Raw genomic sequence first — 17,963 nt, forward strand, 5'->3', positions numbered from 1 at the left:
CTGTGATTTTTTTTTAATTCTGTGTTCTTTTCATGTTCTAGTTGTAGAAAGAGCTCCCTTAAACTTTATGCTCATTTTTTTTACGTGTAGCATACGCAAATGCGTTGGATATTCAATTCATAGCTAAGATAGATTTATTCCTTTGACGCTGTAGTGGGTCCGAGCCAAAAGTAGAAGATCAAGCAAGCAAGCGGGACGGCTAAAGGGCGCGGTGCGCGCGGGTACGTGCCAACGCAACACCACCTAGGGTGTTGGCCAACGTTCGTGAAACCATTCATTATCCTCAACAGCTTTTCATTGCTTGCTGCTTGCTATGGGTGAGTTTATCTTTTGTAGTTGTAAAATTTATATAGATGTAGGAATTATACAACATGACATTTCCAGTTGCTTAAGAAGTGTGGCACTGTCTGGCTGGAGATCGCAAATGGTTGCGGTGACTCCAAGCGCGCCCAGGAAATACGCGATGTTCCAGCGTCCGGGTGGTTTCGATAATGTACGTACAGTGGACGCTAGGGCAAATTGAATATTTTGTGTAACACGTTACACTCTATGTAACAAAACCGAAGGCGAAAGTCTGCTCTTCACTTGACAATGCATTTAGTGGCGCGGTTAGAAAACGGAGATCTAACGTAACAAACCATAGTGTGAGAGGCTCCCGAAAGGCGCCCTGCAGCGTGGTCAGAAGACGCTACCGATCGGCAGTCGAGAACCCTGAATAAACGCGAGCCAAGCATTGCAGCGCTGCACGCTGCCCGAGAAATAGTACAATTTATTGTCAGTCAACTAGTATAATCACTCCGTTCACTGGACAAACGATGCATATGCCAAAATGACCGCGCCATAAACTGTTCAGATGACTGATTTGAGCACCGGGAACTGCGTAATTACCGTAGCGGCCACAAGATGACGCCATGTGCCTGCGTGCGCGAGCAAGTAGCGAACACACTGAGTGTAAGCCACGCTTCCAAGGAAAAAAAAAAAAAGATATGTTAAAAACGGGCTCAAAGTCCTGACGCGTACTGACAAATAGGCTATCTTCTTGTCCCCTCCCTGTGTAGCTTTTAGCGCTCACGCTGGTACGAAAGGAGAGAAAAAGCGCTTGACGCGTGTGACACGTTTTTATAACTCCGTTATAGAAACGTGTCGTGTGGCGAAACATATGGGGGCTTCGGCCCTTGAATTGACGTAATCGATGTGATGATGATACACTTTCTCCTGAACCGGGCCTCCTTTGGCCAAGTATCGTGCTTATTTTTCGTGAACACAACGAAAAAATTCGAGCAAATACGAAATTGTCTCAGAAGCTTCGGCTCGGGGCTTGCTTTATATCCGCTGACAAATCCAGCAGATCCATCGAGTCTTCTGAGGTGGTCTACAAATACTAGCAATAGTCACACGGTCGCGTATCAGTTCTCCCAAGACGACTGCAAAGTGAGAGACATCTTCTTCTCAGCCATGTTCGTGGGAAGCGCAAAATTAAGCTACACATGAATATGGATTCATACCTATACTGTTTATGCCATGTTTATACTGGATTCATTTGATGTTCGGAGGGAGCTACGCTTTCCACGAACATGGATTCATACCAACTAGCCCAATCTGCATGTTTATCTTCTCAGCCGATGTGTTTCTCCTCCTCGCCTCTTCGAAAGTCTTCTGCTTTTGCACTTCCTCCACGGTCAGGTCGAGACGTGGCGAGCATTCCGCGCCTCATCTGCTTTTGCACTGCTCCCGTGATGGCTCCACCTTTCACCAAGCTTTGATGTCACATGAACTAGACGTCATGTTATGTGAAGTCACAATTACGTCACACGGGGACGTCATCACGCGATAACTTTTTGAATCATTCGCGCCGAGTCCTGCGACACAGACGTTCAATTTACCCGTTTTGTGAGGCATCTAAGATTTTCGCCCTCTTAATTAAGGTAATGAACAGTTATTAACCACACAAGTTTTGCCAGGATTGTTCTAGTATTGTTCGCTAGTGGTGTGCAACCATGTGTGAATAACAATTAGGTGCAGTTTTCATGCACTTACCGCACTAAATAAGAATGGGAAAATCGGGAAAAAGAAAGGCAGAGGACACGTAGGGCGCTGGTTTTCAACTCAGCCGAATGTCAGCGCGTCCTACCGGTCCTTCGGCTTTACTAACCTTTGATTTTTTTTTTCTCATTCCTACTTGGTGAAAAACCAGTGCCCGATTTTCACTTTTCTTTGAACACTGGATAATGCATAGAAAGTAAATTTTGCAGCTTACCCAGCATTTTGCTTTAAGCAGTTGCAGAGCCATTGTGCAGATGCGAAAGAAACTTCAGGGAAATAAATTGAACGCTGCTAACTTTGATCGTCGAGTATAATATTTCAGCAGGAAAGTATCCAGAAGCTTTTTCGGGGGGGGGGGGGGGGTCCAATTATACTTTATGCGTTCTGACGCGGGCGTTTGTGTGCGTCTATAATATGCACATAAAATTACAAAAGTTCCGGGTAAGAAGGGTTTCAAGTCTCACGCCTTTGTACCTCAGTGTGTGATCGCTTGTTCCCTCTAACGAAGGGCCTACTGCACTTTGGTTTCGAGGTCTACATTTCTTGTTCTTGCGACACCAATCGAAGAAAAACGTGAACTTACAGGTTAAAACAATGCATTATTATATGCCGTTGGTATACCGAAGCTGAATTCGCGTAACTGCGGTGTCCTTTTTTGTCAACAGAAGTTATCACGGAAGAGTCACTTGAAGTTCAAGGTAAGGGACTTTTGATCGCTATATAGATAGTGTTCAAGCTCGGCGTCCTCAAACCACTTTATGTGATATGCGACTCATTGAAATCCGTCGTTTTTGCAAAGCCTGCTTCAAGGTAACGTAATTGTGAAGCAGCCACCCGCCCACCAAAATGTTGCCGCTACGACAGAGATTAGATAGAGACATGTTGGTCACCTAAGCTGACAAAAGAAAAAAAAACGCGTTATTGTATTTTCTTTCGGAAATTACGCCGAAGCTAATACACTGAGAAACATCAAGCCATGCATCGAGCAAACACGGAATGGTCTAATTGACGTTCCGCAGGCGCCAGTAGTTTCAGAGGCTATATACGGCCCTTGGTTCGCCTCATATCTGGTAAACACAAGCTTGTGTTTTCTGAAGCGCTGGGTAAGTGCTAACGATAAGACATTGGACATAAACAGTTCATGCAGGTTTGCCGGGATTGCTTTCGTACGTATTACTTGCTAATGATGTGTAACCAAATTAGACTGAGAGTTATATAGTTGCAGTTTCCTTAATTATATTACGCTAAACGGGTATTGACAAATCGGGCAATAGGAAAGGCAGATTCTAGTTTGGATGCGGGTCTTCGATTCAGTTGAAGACCAGCGTCCTACCTCTCCTAATTTTTCAATTTTCGTTTGTGCTGGATGGTGCATATAAAGTGAATTTTTCAACTATAATCTAGCTTTCTGTTTCATTGTGCTAATGAAAAAAAAGTTCAGGGAAATTAAATAAACGCTGTTGACCTTGGTTTTCGAATGTGGTATCTCAGCAGCAGAAAGGTTCTAAATCCTCTGCACCCCTAAAGCGCCCCTTTATCTCGGTGTGTGATCTGCACGCATGTTCCCAGTGACTATGGGCCGAACTGCTTTTGAGTTTTGCGATCTGCGTTTCTTGTTCTTGCGATACCAATCGCACATGCAGGCAAGAAAACTGGGCTGACAGGTCAAAGGTTTAAACACTGCTATCGCATATCGTCAGTACCAGATTTAAATTCAAGATGACCACGTTATTTCGTTCTTTCCTTCTTTTTGGCGAACAGAAACGGGCACCGAAGAGTCACTTGAAGTTCCAGGTAAGGGATTCGTGGGCGCTGAATGTGGTGCCCAAGCTCAGCGTCTCGAGACCGCTTTATGTGCTGCGGATTATTGAAACCCATCGACTTACAGTCGTCGTCAAGCTCAACACGAATGCTCCGCAGCGTGTCCTCAAACAGTTCGAAATTGACGCTAAGGCCGCGTAGCTTTGGGTTCTGTTGCCGCGACGTTCTATTGCCATGCATGCCGACATATACTATAGGGAGTTTTCGAACAGCGTCCTCTAAGTTAGCGGGCGTTGCGGGCGTACCATTTGCGTATGGGTGTCATATGAGTTATCGAATAGCGTCTGTGCTCCACCATCGCAACGGGGTTTTGCGGTTCTTGCAGGCCGCACGATATTTCGGATTTCTTGAGGGCGTACCGCATACGCGAACGGTGACTCGCGTTACGACGCATGCGCAGTGGCAGTGACCGCACCGCAAAGGCTTGTGGTTCACTATTCGAAAACTACGCATTATCCAAACATACCGTGGTATTTATCATCTCAGCAACAGCGCCCAGTGCTTCGCGGCTTGCATCAGACAAACCACAAGTCACGCGTCAGAGCGTTCGTGATAAGCTTGCTGACGATTAGTACATATATTAACCAAAGCCTGCTTTGAGGTGAAATATTTGTAAAGAAGCCGACCACCAACCGCAATGTTGAACTTACGATAAACGTGATATAATAGAGACGTGTCTATCACGTAAGCTAACAGAAGAAAAAAATAAGCCATGCTATTTATTTTTTGTTGCAAATCACGCGGAAGCAAATACAAGGTATACTCGCCGAAGTATAGCTATGATTTCGCGATTTACATTTCTTGCCCTTTTGATACCAATCGCACAGCCTGGAAAACCTGGTGACAGTTCTGAACGATTGATTGATATGTGGGGTTTAACGTCCCAAAACCACTATATGATTATGAGAGACGCCGTAGTGGAAGGCTCCGGAAATTTAGACCACCTGGGGTTCTTTAACGTGCACCCAAATCTGAGCACACGGGCCTACAACATTTCCGCCTCCATCGGAAATGCAGCCGCCGCAGCCGGGATGCACAGTTCTGAACGAGGGAATGTCAGTAAAGTCGATACTATATAACGCTAAATTTATGCTGACCACGATGTCTTGTTACCCTCCGAATCTCTCTCTTTTCTTTTTTTTTTTTTGCGAACAGAAGTAAACGCCGAAGAGCCGCTAGAAGTTTCAGGTAAGACAATCACGAATGGTTTAGATGCTGCCAAAGCTCGGCGCCAACGTACCAGTTTTCTACTGAAACAGACAAACTTCTCAAGGGCGATTCTTTGAACGTTGGATGCGCCCTGAGCAATACCATACCCCGAAATACATCGTATCACAGTGTTAAAAGGGACCACGAACCAATTTTCCATCTAATCGTCGAATAGCCTCAGTATCTGAGTTATTGCTCTTAAATGAATTGTCGCAAAAGTTTCTCCGCTTCGTCGAGAATGAGTGCAGTTACAGGGGTTTGTTGCGCGTTTTAAGCTCATCCCCTCTCTTTCGTCTCGACGAGCGCGCTGGACGCTGGCAGGGAAGGAGGCAGAAGGCCTGACGTACGCATCCGTTGCAGCGGGTCGGCGCATCTCTTGATGACGCGGCTGTGGTGGCGGCGCCACGCCCTCTGTCATATGGAGGGCGCACAGCTTCACGTAGCTACACACTAAACAAATTCTGACCCATGAGGGTGTAAATGAGCTTGTCTCACGCATGCGTCCTCTCTCTCAATAGAGAGAGGGCACTGCTCCGCGTCAAAAAGCCACCCACACGCTGCAACGTATGCGTTTGGTCAAATTCCCAGGCACTGCGCCGTGCTCCCGACCGGGTTGCAGAAATTAGGTGCCTTTTCTCATCTTCTAACCACTACCACCACCACCTTGTGCGCGTGTGATGAAATAGATCTCTCTCTCTCTCTCTCGTTGTGATACGAGTGGAATTCCTTTGTGTGAGGGTGTCTCACTGTGTAATGTTAGCAGACTATATGCATTGCGACTCCAGCACATGGCGGTACCCCGCGGCAAGAAACTCATCTGATCCGAACGCCACTCTTGATTTATTCGAACTATTAGTCAGTAGCGTGATGTCAGCTGTTGGATGTCACATGGCAGGCGCCTGTAGGTCTGAGGAGAGTGAGCACAGGCCTCTTCATTAAAAGAGGATGTCTCGAAAAATGGCGACTCCAGCCGCACCCGACTGCAAGGTTAAGCTGAGATGTCACAGATTATGGTGGCTGCAGATGATGAAATGAGACAATTAAGATTCGGTAAACGACAAAACACATCGAATAAACACAGGCATGATTCTTTAAAATATAGAAATGTACCAGAAATAGAGTTACTGCTCAAACCCAAAACAAATCACACTAGTAACGTGACCGTCCTAATCATATAGTGATGTACCGTTAGCCTTACTACACGTTCCGACCTTACTTGACCAAATTTACTGATTCGCTGCTCGTCAATGTCTGGCTTCAGTAGCGCTGTGTCTCTGTCGGCTGTCGGGATTTTCAAACGCCGCCGTCCCTGCCGCTACCGACGTGGTCTCCCGCCGTCGTCGTCACCGGATGTCGTCCAGTGAAGCGGATGGCTTCAGCCATTAGGCTATAGCGGCGCTCGAGGACACGGCCCACCGTGAACTGTCTTCGCCAACTTGCCTCGAAAGGAGCTTGCGCCAAAAATGTCGGATATTGCTGTGCGCGGTTGCTGCTTCCCGAGGCCACTCCTGAACCGGGTTGATGTCTACGGCCACCTCTCGGGACGCTAGCGTCACAGGCTGCCGAGCCGAACTCCTGCCGCTCCCGTTGCCAGTGCGCTTGCTCGCGAGACGACCTTTTCCTTGCAAGACCACGTCGACAATTCCAGCGCATCGTTGTTCGCGTCCCGATCACAGCTCGGGCGACGCGCCTCGTGCTGCACCTTATGGTGCTCACGCTCGTGCCGTTTCGAGCGTTGCCTGCACCTCTTCGTTCTTCTGTAGGGCTCTTACAGATGTTCGCAGCAGTGTCTGCTAACGCAGGATCTGCTTTCCCACCACGGCCGAGAGATGGTTATGAATGTGGCAATGCAAGTGTGAACGCAATAGTCCGACAGATTTGTGTATGTCTTCAGGAAGTGGCTATGACACCATTACAAAAATGTGAAGATAGATGGTGATGGGGACATTCACTTTACTTCAATAACAGTGAGTTATCGACCACGTCTAGGTGGCTCCACTCGGAACGCGGCCCTTGATGTCTAGAAAACAATGGCTCCTTCTCGTGATCGGGTACATATATTCTGTTGAGCTCGTCCCATGTCCGTTTTGGAGGGACCTGACAGAAGTGATTCAGGAAGGGTGAAGCGACATGAGTTTTATATATTGATTTTCAAAAGGTTTCGACGATTCAAATGGTGTTTATAGGTACATTTCTTGTGTTTCATCGTGCAGTAGGGCGGTTTGTTTAAAACAAGGTTGATCCCTCCGTCGTATGAATCGGTTTGACATGAAAGTGAACAGCGCCTTCATAGAAGTAGTTGATTTTTAATTGTACATTGACACACAAGAACAATGGATTACGCAGCTGTAGAACCATGGGACATGGATGCACCAACGCTGGCGCATAGTCCATCCCGAAGACTAACGTCCATGATTTAGATTTAACCGTGGTAACAGCTGAAGTAATCTGAATACACCTGGGCACAACGTATGGTGAATATTTCGCAGAAATGGCATCAGCAAGCGCACAATAGACGCTGGGGCTCGATGTGCGCGCATTCAAGGCGTCGTCGCTTGATGAAAGAAACGCCAAGGTGCGCACACCCCACTGATAGGGTAACGTACGCTTTTCCAGGAATGTGAGCGAGAATTCATGGCTTGTGCTGTGAACGTGGCAAGGCATTCTGCTCCCGTCTAGGGCGTCGCTCACTTCACCGAAAGCTGACATCCACACTCTTCATCGACGCTGACTTGTGTCACACTGGTCCTAGATAGTAACACTGCTCCCCACCAACCAAGGTCACTGTAAAAGGGAGAAAATTGCAAAAATTGCATATGTGAGGCGCTTCTTGTGAGGCTGCAAAGCTGCCGCCACCGGTGGCGCTGCTGTAGCTGCGGGCTTGTCGACTCACCGTTAGGTGCCGACTCTGTTCGATCTATCTGGCGCATAGTAAGCTACATTGAGCCGTTCTAGGAGATTGGGCATGTGTTTCAAGTGGCGGGAATATTGCATGAATGAATGAATGAATCAATCAATCAATGAAATAAACCTCTTTGTTTTACGTGAGGAAACCACCATATGAAAACGCACCGTATATAGTGGAGAACTCCGAAAATTTCGACCATATATATGTTAAACGTGCACTGAGATGACGCAGTACCCGGGCATCCAGCACTTCGCTTCCACCGTAGGCGTCCGCACGAGGGGCAGGAAGGTGAACTCCTCCCCAACCAGATGTCACCTTATAGGGGAGGGGGTTCGCCAAGTCTGTTTGATACATTGAGTTAACAGGGAGGCGAGGCGCTATACGATGGACCTTCGCCACCCTCCCCCCCCCCCCCCACCTTGCGCATCTGAAAACCCCGCGCTCGCTTATCATCACCACCGAAACGCGGCCGCTGCTGCGGGGAACGAACCCGCGACCTTCGAATCAGTAGCCGAATACCATTACCACTGCGCCACCAAGACGGACGAAAGTGAATGACTGCATGAATAAATGAAATTATTGGTACTTCATAAAATTCTGCTCATTTTTTGTGTTTTGTTTTTGCCTTACAAGAGTTCTGATATGTAGCAAAAGAGCTGTGCTGTGTTCTATAGTATATCTTTCGCTTAATTTGAGTTAATTGGTTTATGACTTTGGTGTATACAATTTCTGTCACGCTTCCCTTACTCCCTTTACTTAATTGCCGATGTGGCCATGTAAGGTAGTTTCGCATACATAAATAAGTAAGCAAATAATAAATAAATAAGTACATAAAGTGATCAAATATTCTCCTTCACAGATCAGTACACTGCTCAGACAACATCGGGTAGGTACCTCTGGTGCATACGATTTTCGTCACGCTCCCTTTACTCGATGTCTGTGTGGTCATGTAAGGTAATTTTGCACAAATAAATAAAAGCTAACTAACTAGGTAAATATAAATAAATAAATAAATAAATAAATAAATAAATAAATAAATAAATAAATAAATAAAGTGATCAAATATTCTCCCTCACAGATCAGTACACCGCTCAGACATCATCGGGTAGGTACTGCTTGCCACGCGATGAAATATTGTAAACCTTGCAGACGTCTTTTGTTTCCCGTTTGTGTTTGACTATCATAGTGACAGAGCCACAACAACTTGCGTAAGTAAATCAAAAGCTCTTCTTTCAGTAGGCTTACTGTATGTTCTTGTACAGCGCAAAAGTTCCTAAAACACTTCGCGTTCTTCTTGGAGGCAATAGGCAGTCATCTCGAGTGGCATGCCGAATCCACTTAAGCAACAAAAGCCGGCGTGGTCCAGATTTGCCAGCCACAAAATAGACTCGCAATGTTATATATAAGGATGTTAGTAGGAATATGAGTATTCTTTCCGTCACAATAATTGGAAAATATAAGCAGGGGTAACACTAGTCATGAAAAAAAAAAAAAACGCAATCTACGAGGAATAGTGTACCAGCTTGAGGCAGCTGGCGTATGTTGCTCAATGAAATATTTCGAAAATGGCCAAACACAGAATACAGAAAGGAACAAAGAGCTGCTCGCTCACCATTTGTGTGTTTGTCTTACGTATTTGTTTCTGAAGAAGCACAGTGAGCAAAAGTAACTTAGACAAGAGAGAAGGAAAGAAGTGTATACTTAGTTGGACACAATAAATGGGATCTAACAGACAATCATGTGAAGGAGAGTATAGGGGAAGTTATTACAAGTAATTGTAAAGTACATGTGAAGAAATAAAAGTGAATGAAAAGATAACTTGCGGTGGGCAGGGACCGAACCAGTGACCTTCGAATTACGCGTTCGATGCTCTACCAACTTTGATACCAGGGCGACTATACCCCATCCAATTTATTTGGCTATACATGTGAATTAAATGTGGGAGCGTCAGTCAGCGCCACAACGGCGGCGAGTGTGGGACACTCTTTATCAACCTGTTTGGCGTCCCGTAGCAGGGGAACTTAATACGAGCTGGCAGCTGACCAATCATCCCTTGTATATATATATATACGACCTAAATGCACCAAGTTTGCAGAACAAGACCATGGTTATACTGAATTAATGAAATAAGGAATGAAGGAAAAAATGTACTCTTCCGTCTTCGTTGTTCTCGCGTTGTACTCAAACATGCTACCATGCCTACTAGCCCATTCTTCATTCCTATTGTAACTTATGGCCTTCACCAATGACGTAGCCTGGAGGGGAGGAGGGAGCTGGGTGGTTTCAACCCCCCCCCCCCCCAAAAAAAAAATTGACAGTTTCGCATGTGTCTGTATACACGCACATATACAAACGTACTCACGAACATAATAGAAAAAGGGTTTAACATTCCCGAACCCTCTCCTCGCCTTGAATATATATATTTTTTTGCTATGCGACTGGCTTTCCCCTTATTAAAAAGGGGCTGATTGAACACGGAGGTAGTCCTGAACAAAAATAGAACAAACGTCTTATTACTCTGATGTACAGAAACCTACTTTATTATATTTTAACCACTCTTGTTCCACACGCAGTGGCCTCAAGCGACCCAAGTGGGTCATGTACTTTGCGCCAATCGTCATTCTGTTGGCCTTCGTTGTCACCATGGCACTGACTAGCAGTATGTACTTGCTTCTCTAACCTTGAAATTAGATAAGGGCGTAATGCTTAACATATTATCGCCATTGTGGAGTGCAAATCGATTACCAACAGGCAAGGAAAGCCGTCTCATGGTCGATCGAATCGTTAGTCATAAAGGAACAGATTTCTCGTACGTGTACCCGCTTCTTTTTCTATATATATATATATATATATATATATATATATATATATATATATATATATATATATATATATATATATATATATATATATATATATATATATATATATATATATTTACTTGCTGAGCCTCTGCCCCACAACACAGGTCAGACTGGTGATGATGAGTATGTACATATAAGATGACGCGTATGAATAATGCTTACACTTATTTTTCCCCCACGCTTAGTAAGAGGCCAGCCCAGACGCGTCTTACATGGAAACGAAACGTCGAACGAATGGCTTCAGACGCGATACGTGGAAAATCTCCGAACCACGACAGCGACGATCCGAAGAAAGGTCGGTGGGAGTGACACGATAGTTCACTGGGGAGGTTTGTTCATTGATTGTATATGGTCCAATGAAGCGTGACTGAAACTTGTCACACAATCCTGGAGTACGAATGGGCGTCCAAAGCAACACTTTATCCCCCGGACTGAAGGAGACGTCGCGATGAGAGCTGTCGTAGCGTTGCTTGCGATCTTGCTGATTGGCTTCTGTATTAAGGCGAGCCCGTTGCCGGCATTCTTTGAGTCTTGTGATGAACTGCTCTGATATGGTTGCCGAGGCGTCGGTTGGCACATTTAGGAAAGAGACGTCGATGGTGAATGTCCGTGAACAGCCGTACACGAGGTAGAAAGGCGAGTAGCCAGTAGTTCTTTGAACAGCGGTGTTATGGGCAAACGTCACAAAGGCAAAATTGTATCCCAGTTGTTGTGGTTTGGTGCGATGTACATCGACAGCATGTCTGTTAGAGTCCGATGAAATCTCTCTGTCAGCCCATTAGTTTGGGGATGGTAGGCTGACGTCGTCTTATGTACTGTGCCACAGGTTGTGAGCAGGGCTTCGATTATGGTGGACAGGAACATCTTGCCGCGATCACTCAGGAGGACGCGAGGTGCACCGTGACGCAATACAATGGCGTTGAGGAAGAAGTCTGCGACGTCTGAAGCAGAACTTGTGCGTAGTGCAGCAATCTCTGCGTACCGTGTCAGGTGGTCGACAGCAGTCACAATCCAACGATTACCTGCTGGCGTGATGGGGAGAGGTCCGAGTAGGTCTATGTCAACGATGGCAAATGGAGTCTCGGGACACGGGGTAGGTTGCAGAAGGCCAGTGGGAGACGAAGTTGGTCGCTTCCGCCGTTGACACAGATGGCAAGATGCAACGTACTTGGCCACAAAGGTAGAGATGCCTGGCCAGAAGAAACGGTTTCTGATGCGGCTTTGTGTTTTGTGAAATCCCAAGTGGCCTGCACATGGGTCGTCGTGAAGGGCTTCGAGGACTTGATAACGTAAAGAACGCGGAAGTACTGGAACCCAGTGGTGTCCATCAGTAGTGTAAATATAACGATGGAGCACATTGTTATCAAGCTTAAATTGTCGTAGTTGTCGGCGCAATCTAGCATTAGGAGTAGGTGATACGCCATTTAGGCGTTGGATAATGCGATTGCAATATGGATCATCACGCTGGCGTGTGGCGAAGTCGGTGTAGCGATTTGAAGCCGGCGTGTCGATAACCGCAAGGTGTGATAATGTGAGGGTGACGCAGTGCCTTGCCCACCAGACGAGCAATAAGCTGACGTACTTGATGATGAAAGCGGAAAGGGGCAGCGAGAGAGAGCATCTGCATCTTGGTGTCTTTTGCCAGACTTATAGATGACGTCAAAATCGTACTCTTGTAGGCGGAGCACCCAACGACCGAGACGACCAGACAAGTTTCTCAGTGTCGAGAGCCAGCACAAGGCGTGGTGGTCTGTAATAACCATGAAGTGGCGTCCGTAAAGATACGGTCGAAATTTTTGTATGGCCCAAACGACAGCAAGGCACTCCTGCTCAGTTATAGAGTAGTTCTGCACAGCAGCCGTAAGAGCATGACTAGCATATGCTATAACTCTTCCCCGTTAAGTGGCATCCCGCTGTAGAAGAACTGCACCAATGTCATGGCCGCTCGCGTCGGTGTGCAGACATGTAGGTGCGTTCTCGTCGAAATGGCACAGAACAGGGTCGAACGTTAAAGCATTCTTGAGGGCTTGAAAGGCACGCTCGCAGTCATCGTTCCAAGCGAAAGTTGATACAGATGTGGGCAGCTTGTGCAGTGGCGACGCGATGGCAGCAAAATGACTAATGAAGCGGCGGAAGTAAGATGCTAGGCCCAGGAAACTTCGTAGGTGTTTCTGATTTTCTGGCCGAGGGAAGCGTATCACGGCAGCAAGCTTGTCAGGATCCGGACGAATGCCATCTTTGCTGACAAGGTGGCCCAACACCTTGATGTTCTTGTTGGCAAAATGGCATTTTTTTGTGTTAAGCTGAAGTCCAGCACTAGAAATACACGTCAAAACTTCATTCAAACGATCAAGATGCTGACGAAAAGAAGATGAGAAAATGACGATGTCATCTAGATAACATAGACAAGTTTTTCATTTTAGGCCGCGTAGAACTGTGTCCATCATGCGTTCAAACGTGGCAGGAGCGTTACATAAACCGAATGGCATGACGTTGAATTCGTACAGCCCGTCTGGTGCTGCAAAGGCAGTTTTTTCTTTGTCCGCTTCGTGCATAGGTATTTGCCAATAACCAGACCGTAAATCGAGGCTGGAGAAAAATTCAGCGCCTTGCAGAGAGTCAAGTGCGTCGTCGACTCGTGGCATTGGGTAGACGTCTTTACGCGTGATCTTATTAAGTGCTCGATAATCGACGCAGAATCGCACCGAACCATCCTTCTTTCGCACTAGCACTACAGGTGATGACCACACGAGCTGGACGAAGGCCGGATAACATCTCGTTTGAGCATATGAGCAACGTTGTCCTCGATGATTTTCCGCTCTGCGGATGACACTCGATATGGGTGGCGGCGTACAATTGTATTGCCTTCCGTTTCAATTCGATTCATGGCGACAAAGGTGCGACCCAGAAGCTTGGAAGATATATCAAATGAAGCGCTGTGTTTTTGAAGCATACCCAAAAGTTCTTGGTTTTGCAATGACATGAGATCGGGATTTATTGTGGCTGTTAAAGCAGCCGTCGTAGCATCGTCATCAGTACTCGTAGAGAAAGATGGCGAGTCTGCGTGAAGGGGCACCAGAGAAAGTGGTTCGTTATCTGTGAAGCAAACCACACTGGTGCCCTGGGGCAGTGCAACAGGCAGTGAAGTGGGGTTAACTGCCGTAACTAACGCTCTGCCATCACGAAAGCGCACCAGGCTAGGAGCGATGGTAAGTCCACCAGAGATGTAGCGTCCACACGGTGCTATGAACACATCACCAGTACCGATCTTATCTGATGTCAGGGTCAGGATATGCTCATTACCTGGAGGAATAAAGCAGTCATCAGCGGTGACAAAACGCTGGCTATGGGCATAGTTATCAGACGAAAGCGCAGTATCTGACATGCGAATAACCCTCTGACGGCAAGATATCACGGCTGAAGCTGAGGAGAGAAAGTCCCATCCTAAAATGAGCGCATTGGTACAGGATGACAGAAGGACGAACTGTATATGGTGAACGATGCCCTCAATAAAAACTCGTGCTGTGCAAAAACCAGAAGGCTGAACAAAAACCGCATTAGCACAGCGAAGGGGAGGGCCATCATACGGCGTCTTCACTTTGCGCAAACGGGAGCACAAGTCCACACTAATAACTGAGAGCGATGCACCTGTGTCCACCAAGGCCATATACCCTCAATACACACTAAAAGTACATTTGAGGGGCGTTCCGGAGGAGTTCGATGCAGTCCGCAAAATGCAGCTTTCCCTCCTGAAGCTGCACTGTTTAGTTTTCCGGGCGATGATCAGATGCCGTGGTAGCCGGACGAAGTGGTGCCGAGGAACGGCGCATAGGTGACGGGGAGCGACGGCGCGAGGAGCGGAAGGTACTGGCTGCATCGAAGTGTTGTGGAGAGCGTGAGCGGCGTTGGTACAGTTGGTATGGGGGACGATGTTGTAGAGCAGGGGCAAACTCCTCCCTCTCGAAGTCACCATAGCCACGCCTTTCGTCTTGTTGATGTCGACGACAGAACCGTGAGATGTGGCCGCGTATTCCGCAATAATAGCAAATTTGTCTAGATGGACGCCAGGCTTGGAAAGAATTAGGCGTTGCTCTCGGTGCGAGGACATTTATTGAAGGCTGCATAGTTGACCCATACTGTGGTGATTGCTGAGGAGGTGACGCTGCAACCACCTGAGCGTACGTCGGTTTTGGAGTGGTATGCGAGCTCGGAACTTGCTCACACGTCATGGACGCTAGTTCCTCCCTCACAATGTTGCGGAGGCTGCCTGCAGAAGGCGTCATGCGGAGCTCACAAGATGACGAGGTGGCCTGGAGCTGCAGCTACTCACGGATCATGGACCGTATCAGCACACGGAGCTCACCGTCATGCGTTGGCCTGATATCTGCTGTTTCAGGTTGTAAACGTGTCAGTTGAAGGGCATCGAGTCGCTGACACGTACTGATGATATCGGTGACCGTGGTCGGGTTCTTTGCCGCCAGAGCGTTAAATGCGACGGCGCCTATGCCCTTGAGCAAGTGGCGAACGCGGTCATGCTCCGCCATCGAGCTGTCGACGCGACGGCATAGGGCAAGAACATTTTCAATGTACGAAGTATAGGACTCGCCGGAGTGCTGGACACGTTCAGCAAGCTTCCGTTTGGCGATGTCTGCACGTACAAAAGGGTTGGCAAATATCTGACGGAGCTGCTGCTTAAAGGTAGGCCAGTCTGGGAAATCCAGCTGATGGTTGAGAAACCATGTCTTATAGTGACACCCGTCAGATAGAACGGTACGCGGGACAGCTTGACAGAATCATGCCAATAGTTAAGCGCACTCACACGGTCGTACTCGTCCAACCAGTCTTCAACGTCTTCACCGCGAAGGCCGGCGAACATCGGTGGATCTTTTTGAGGGGCGGTGACAGTCCAAGAAGGCATTCCCAGGGGTGCAGGCGGGGTGGGTGGGGCCGTGTTGTTGTGCTTGTCTTGCGACATGACCGTAGGCTGACTGCGCAGACGGCGACCCGACCGGAGCTCCAGGGATGGTTCGTAGTCGAAGATAACGAAAAATTGCTGCAGGAAGAGGACCAGGGGACCGGAAAGCACTCTCCACCACTTGTAAGGCAACGTTTTTGACTGCAAGATACTTGCCGAGCCTCTGCCCCACAACACAGGTCAGACTGATGATGATGAGTATGTACATATAGGATGACGCGTATGAATAATGCTTACAATATATATATATATATATATATATATATATATATATATATATATATATATATATATATATATATATATATATATATAGATAGATAGATAGATAGATAGAGAGATAGAGAGAGAGCAATTACAATTATAGCTCTGGAACTTGCACGGCCACTATAGCGATAACGCTGGAACCATCGATGATACTTGTAGAAAAGCCGACGCGTTTGACCGCTTCTCAGTTTTATTGACTGCTATTATGAGTGTACAGCGTGCGTTTTTTTGCTGTAATCTAAGTTTCCGTTTCACCTTGAAGGCGTCGACTGCTCCCTTTGTCCACGTCACGACTCCGTGACAATACATTTCTAGAAAGCTGAAGTCAACTCTCCTTGAGGGATGACTGATATACGAAATATGGCAAATGTCTTCATTGAAAACGGCAACGTTAGCTGACATTTTGTTCGGCCTTGCAGCCGTCCGTCAGACTGCGGCCATCAGCACGACCGAAGAGGCAACTAGCGCCGCCGAGCCGCGCTACATCACGAACGAACCCGTTGGCGTGCAAACAACGGGCAAGACGGCGGCCTTAGACGCGGAGCCAGAGACTAGCGCCACCCCGGAGATAACCAACACGGTCAAGGCGACACACATCCGACCAACTAGAATTAGTAAGTGTGTTGGCGATTGTAAGTACAGCGTGTAGTTATGTACAGAGTGTGAAGTAGTGGTTCTAGTCTCACAAGAACAGAATTCTTTCAGTCAAGTTAGACGCCACTACTGCTGTAAACCATGCAGTGAACAATACTAAATTTGGTCGTATATACGTCCAAGAGTTTACGAGTCTACGATTATTCTTAGGCACTCTTCAAGTGTTGTGCAGCAGTACAATGCTGGTTCTGCGCATACACAACCAGACATTTGGTAATCTATAGACTCTACTTCTATACGTTCTGCTATTGATGTTCAGGAGAATATTGGTACTGGAGTGCGACAGCCGCTTCACTTATGCTATAGTCTCAACAGATGGATGTCCAGTTACAAAAAACGACACAAAACAAGCAAAGAAACAAAAAAATCTTAAAAGCTGTAGCAAGTTTGAACTCATGACGAGCATTGACTCACAGCTGAATTTATTAACAGAAGATAACATAGATATACAAGTCTCTTGCTTCTCAGGCCGTGTTCGATATGTATTTTGTACGCCAGTTCCAGGTGTAACTATGTTACTTTTGTTTTGCTATGGAAATGTCCAAACAGCCCACGTACCCGACCTCATAGACGAACAGAGCCTATTACAAAAAAATCCAGAACACCAGTGGGAGGCGTTACGTCACTAAAACCTGAGCACCAGCTTCGACTCGAGGAAAGGGCTCGGGCGTCGGCTGCAAGCCATGGCTGCGGCGGTCACCTAGGATGAGGAACTCATTTACCTCTGGGTGAAATGAACGTGCTTTTGGGCGCACAATCAAGTTAATTTTCTTTACTTCAACAGTTATTATAAACGACAACTTTGCGCTTGTTCTGTGTTTCAGGTTCCTTCCACTTTTACATGTCTACGTTTTCTTGAACCGTTTCTTTGTATAAGGCGGATAAACCGTGTCTTTGTATAATGCGTATGTACAATCTTTCCATCCTTTTGCAGTTATTAGTCACTTTTATCGCGTTTGTGTCTTAATAAACATAAGAACGGTATAATGTTTACGACTCCGTAGGAAGCTGAAAACCGCAGTGAATGTGCCCCTTTCCAGCGCACCATCTGCAGCAGCTAAGTGGCTTACTTGAAAAAAAAAAATCATATGAGCTAACTTAGCCACAGATGACAGCGTTCGCTGTTATCTCTTGCTGTGAAATGACTAAAATATGATACGGAATATAATGAGAGGACCACGAAAGACGATCATCTCTTGCTTACAGATGAACAAGGAACTGC

General features: G+C 46.7%; 1 protein-coding gene across 1 annotated transcript in view; it reads left to right on the forward strand.

Moving 5' to 3' along the window:
- The first annotated feature begins 230 nt into the window (after positions 1 to 230).
- LOC142771944 (uncharacterized) overlaps positions 231 to 17,963 on the forward strand; it is a 42,845-nt gene continuing 25,112 nt past the window's right edge. Inside the window, exons 1-9 of the mRNA XM_075873952.1 lie at positions 231 to 317; positions 2,709 to 2,741; positions 3,805 to 3,837; positions 5,020 to 5,052; positions 8,841 to 8,867; positions 9,060 to 9,086; positions 9,168 to 9,189; positions 10,555 to 10,640; positions 16,507 to 16,701. Coding sequence (XP_075730067.1) covers positions 314 to 317; positions 2,709 to 2,741; positions 3,805 to 3,837; positions 5,020 to 5,052; positions 8,841 to 8,867; positions 9,060 to 9,086; positions 9,168 to 9,189; positions 10,555 to 10,640; positions 16,507 to 16,701 — 460 coding nt within the window. The 5' untranslated portion in view covers positions 231 to 313. The remainder of the gene's footprint in view (positions 318 to 2,708; positions 2,742 to 3,804; positions 3,838 to 5,019; positions 5,053 to 8,840; positions 8,868 to 9,059; positions 9,087 to 9,167; positions 9,190 to 10,554; positions 10,641 to 16,506; positions 16,702 to 17,963) is intronic.

The sequence above is a fragment of the Rhipicephalus microplus genome, chromosome 9, assembly GCF_043290135.1.
Source record: "Rhipicephalus microplus isolate Deutch F79 chromosome 9, USDA_Rmic, whole genome shotgun sequence".
Taxonomy (NCBI): Eukaryota; Metazoa; Arthropoda; class Arachnida; order Ixodida; family Ixodidae; genus Rhipicephalus; species Rhipicephalus microplus.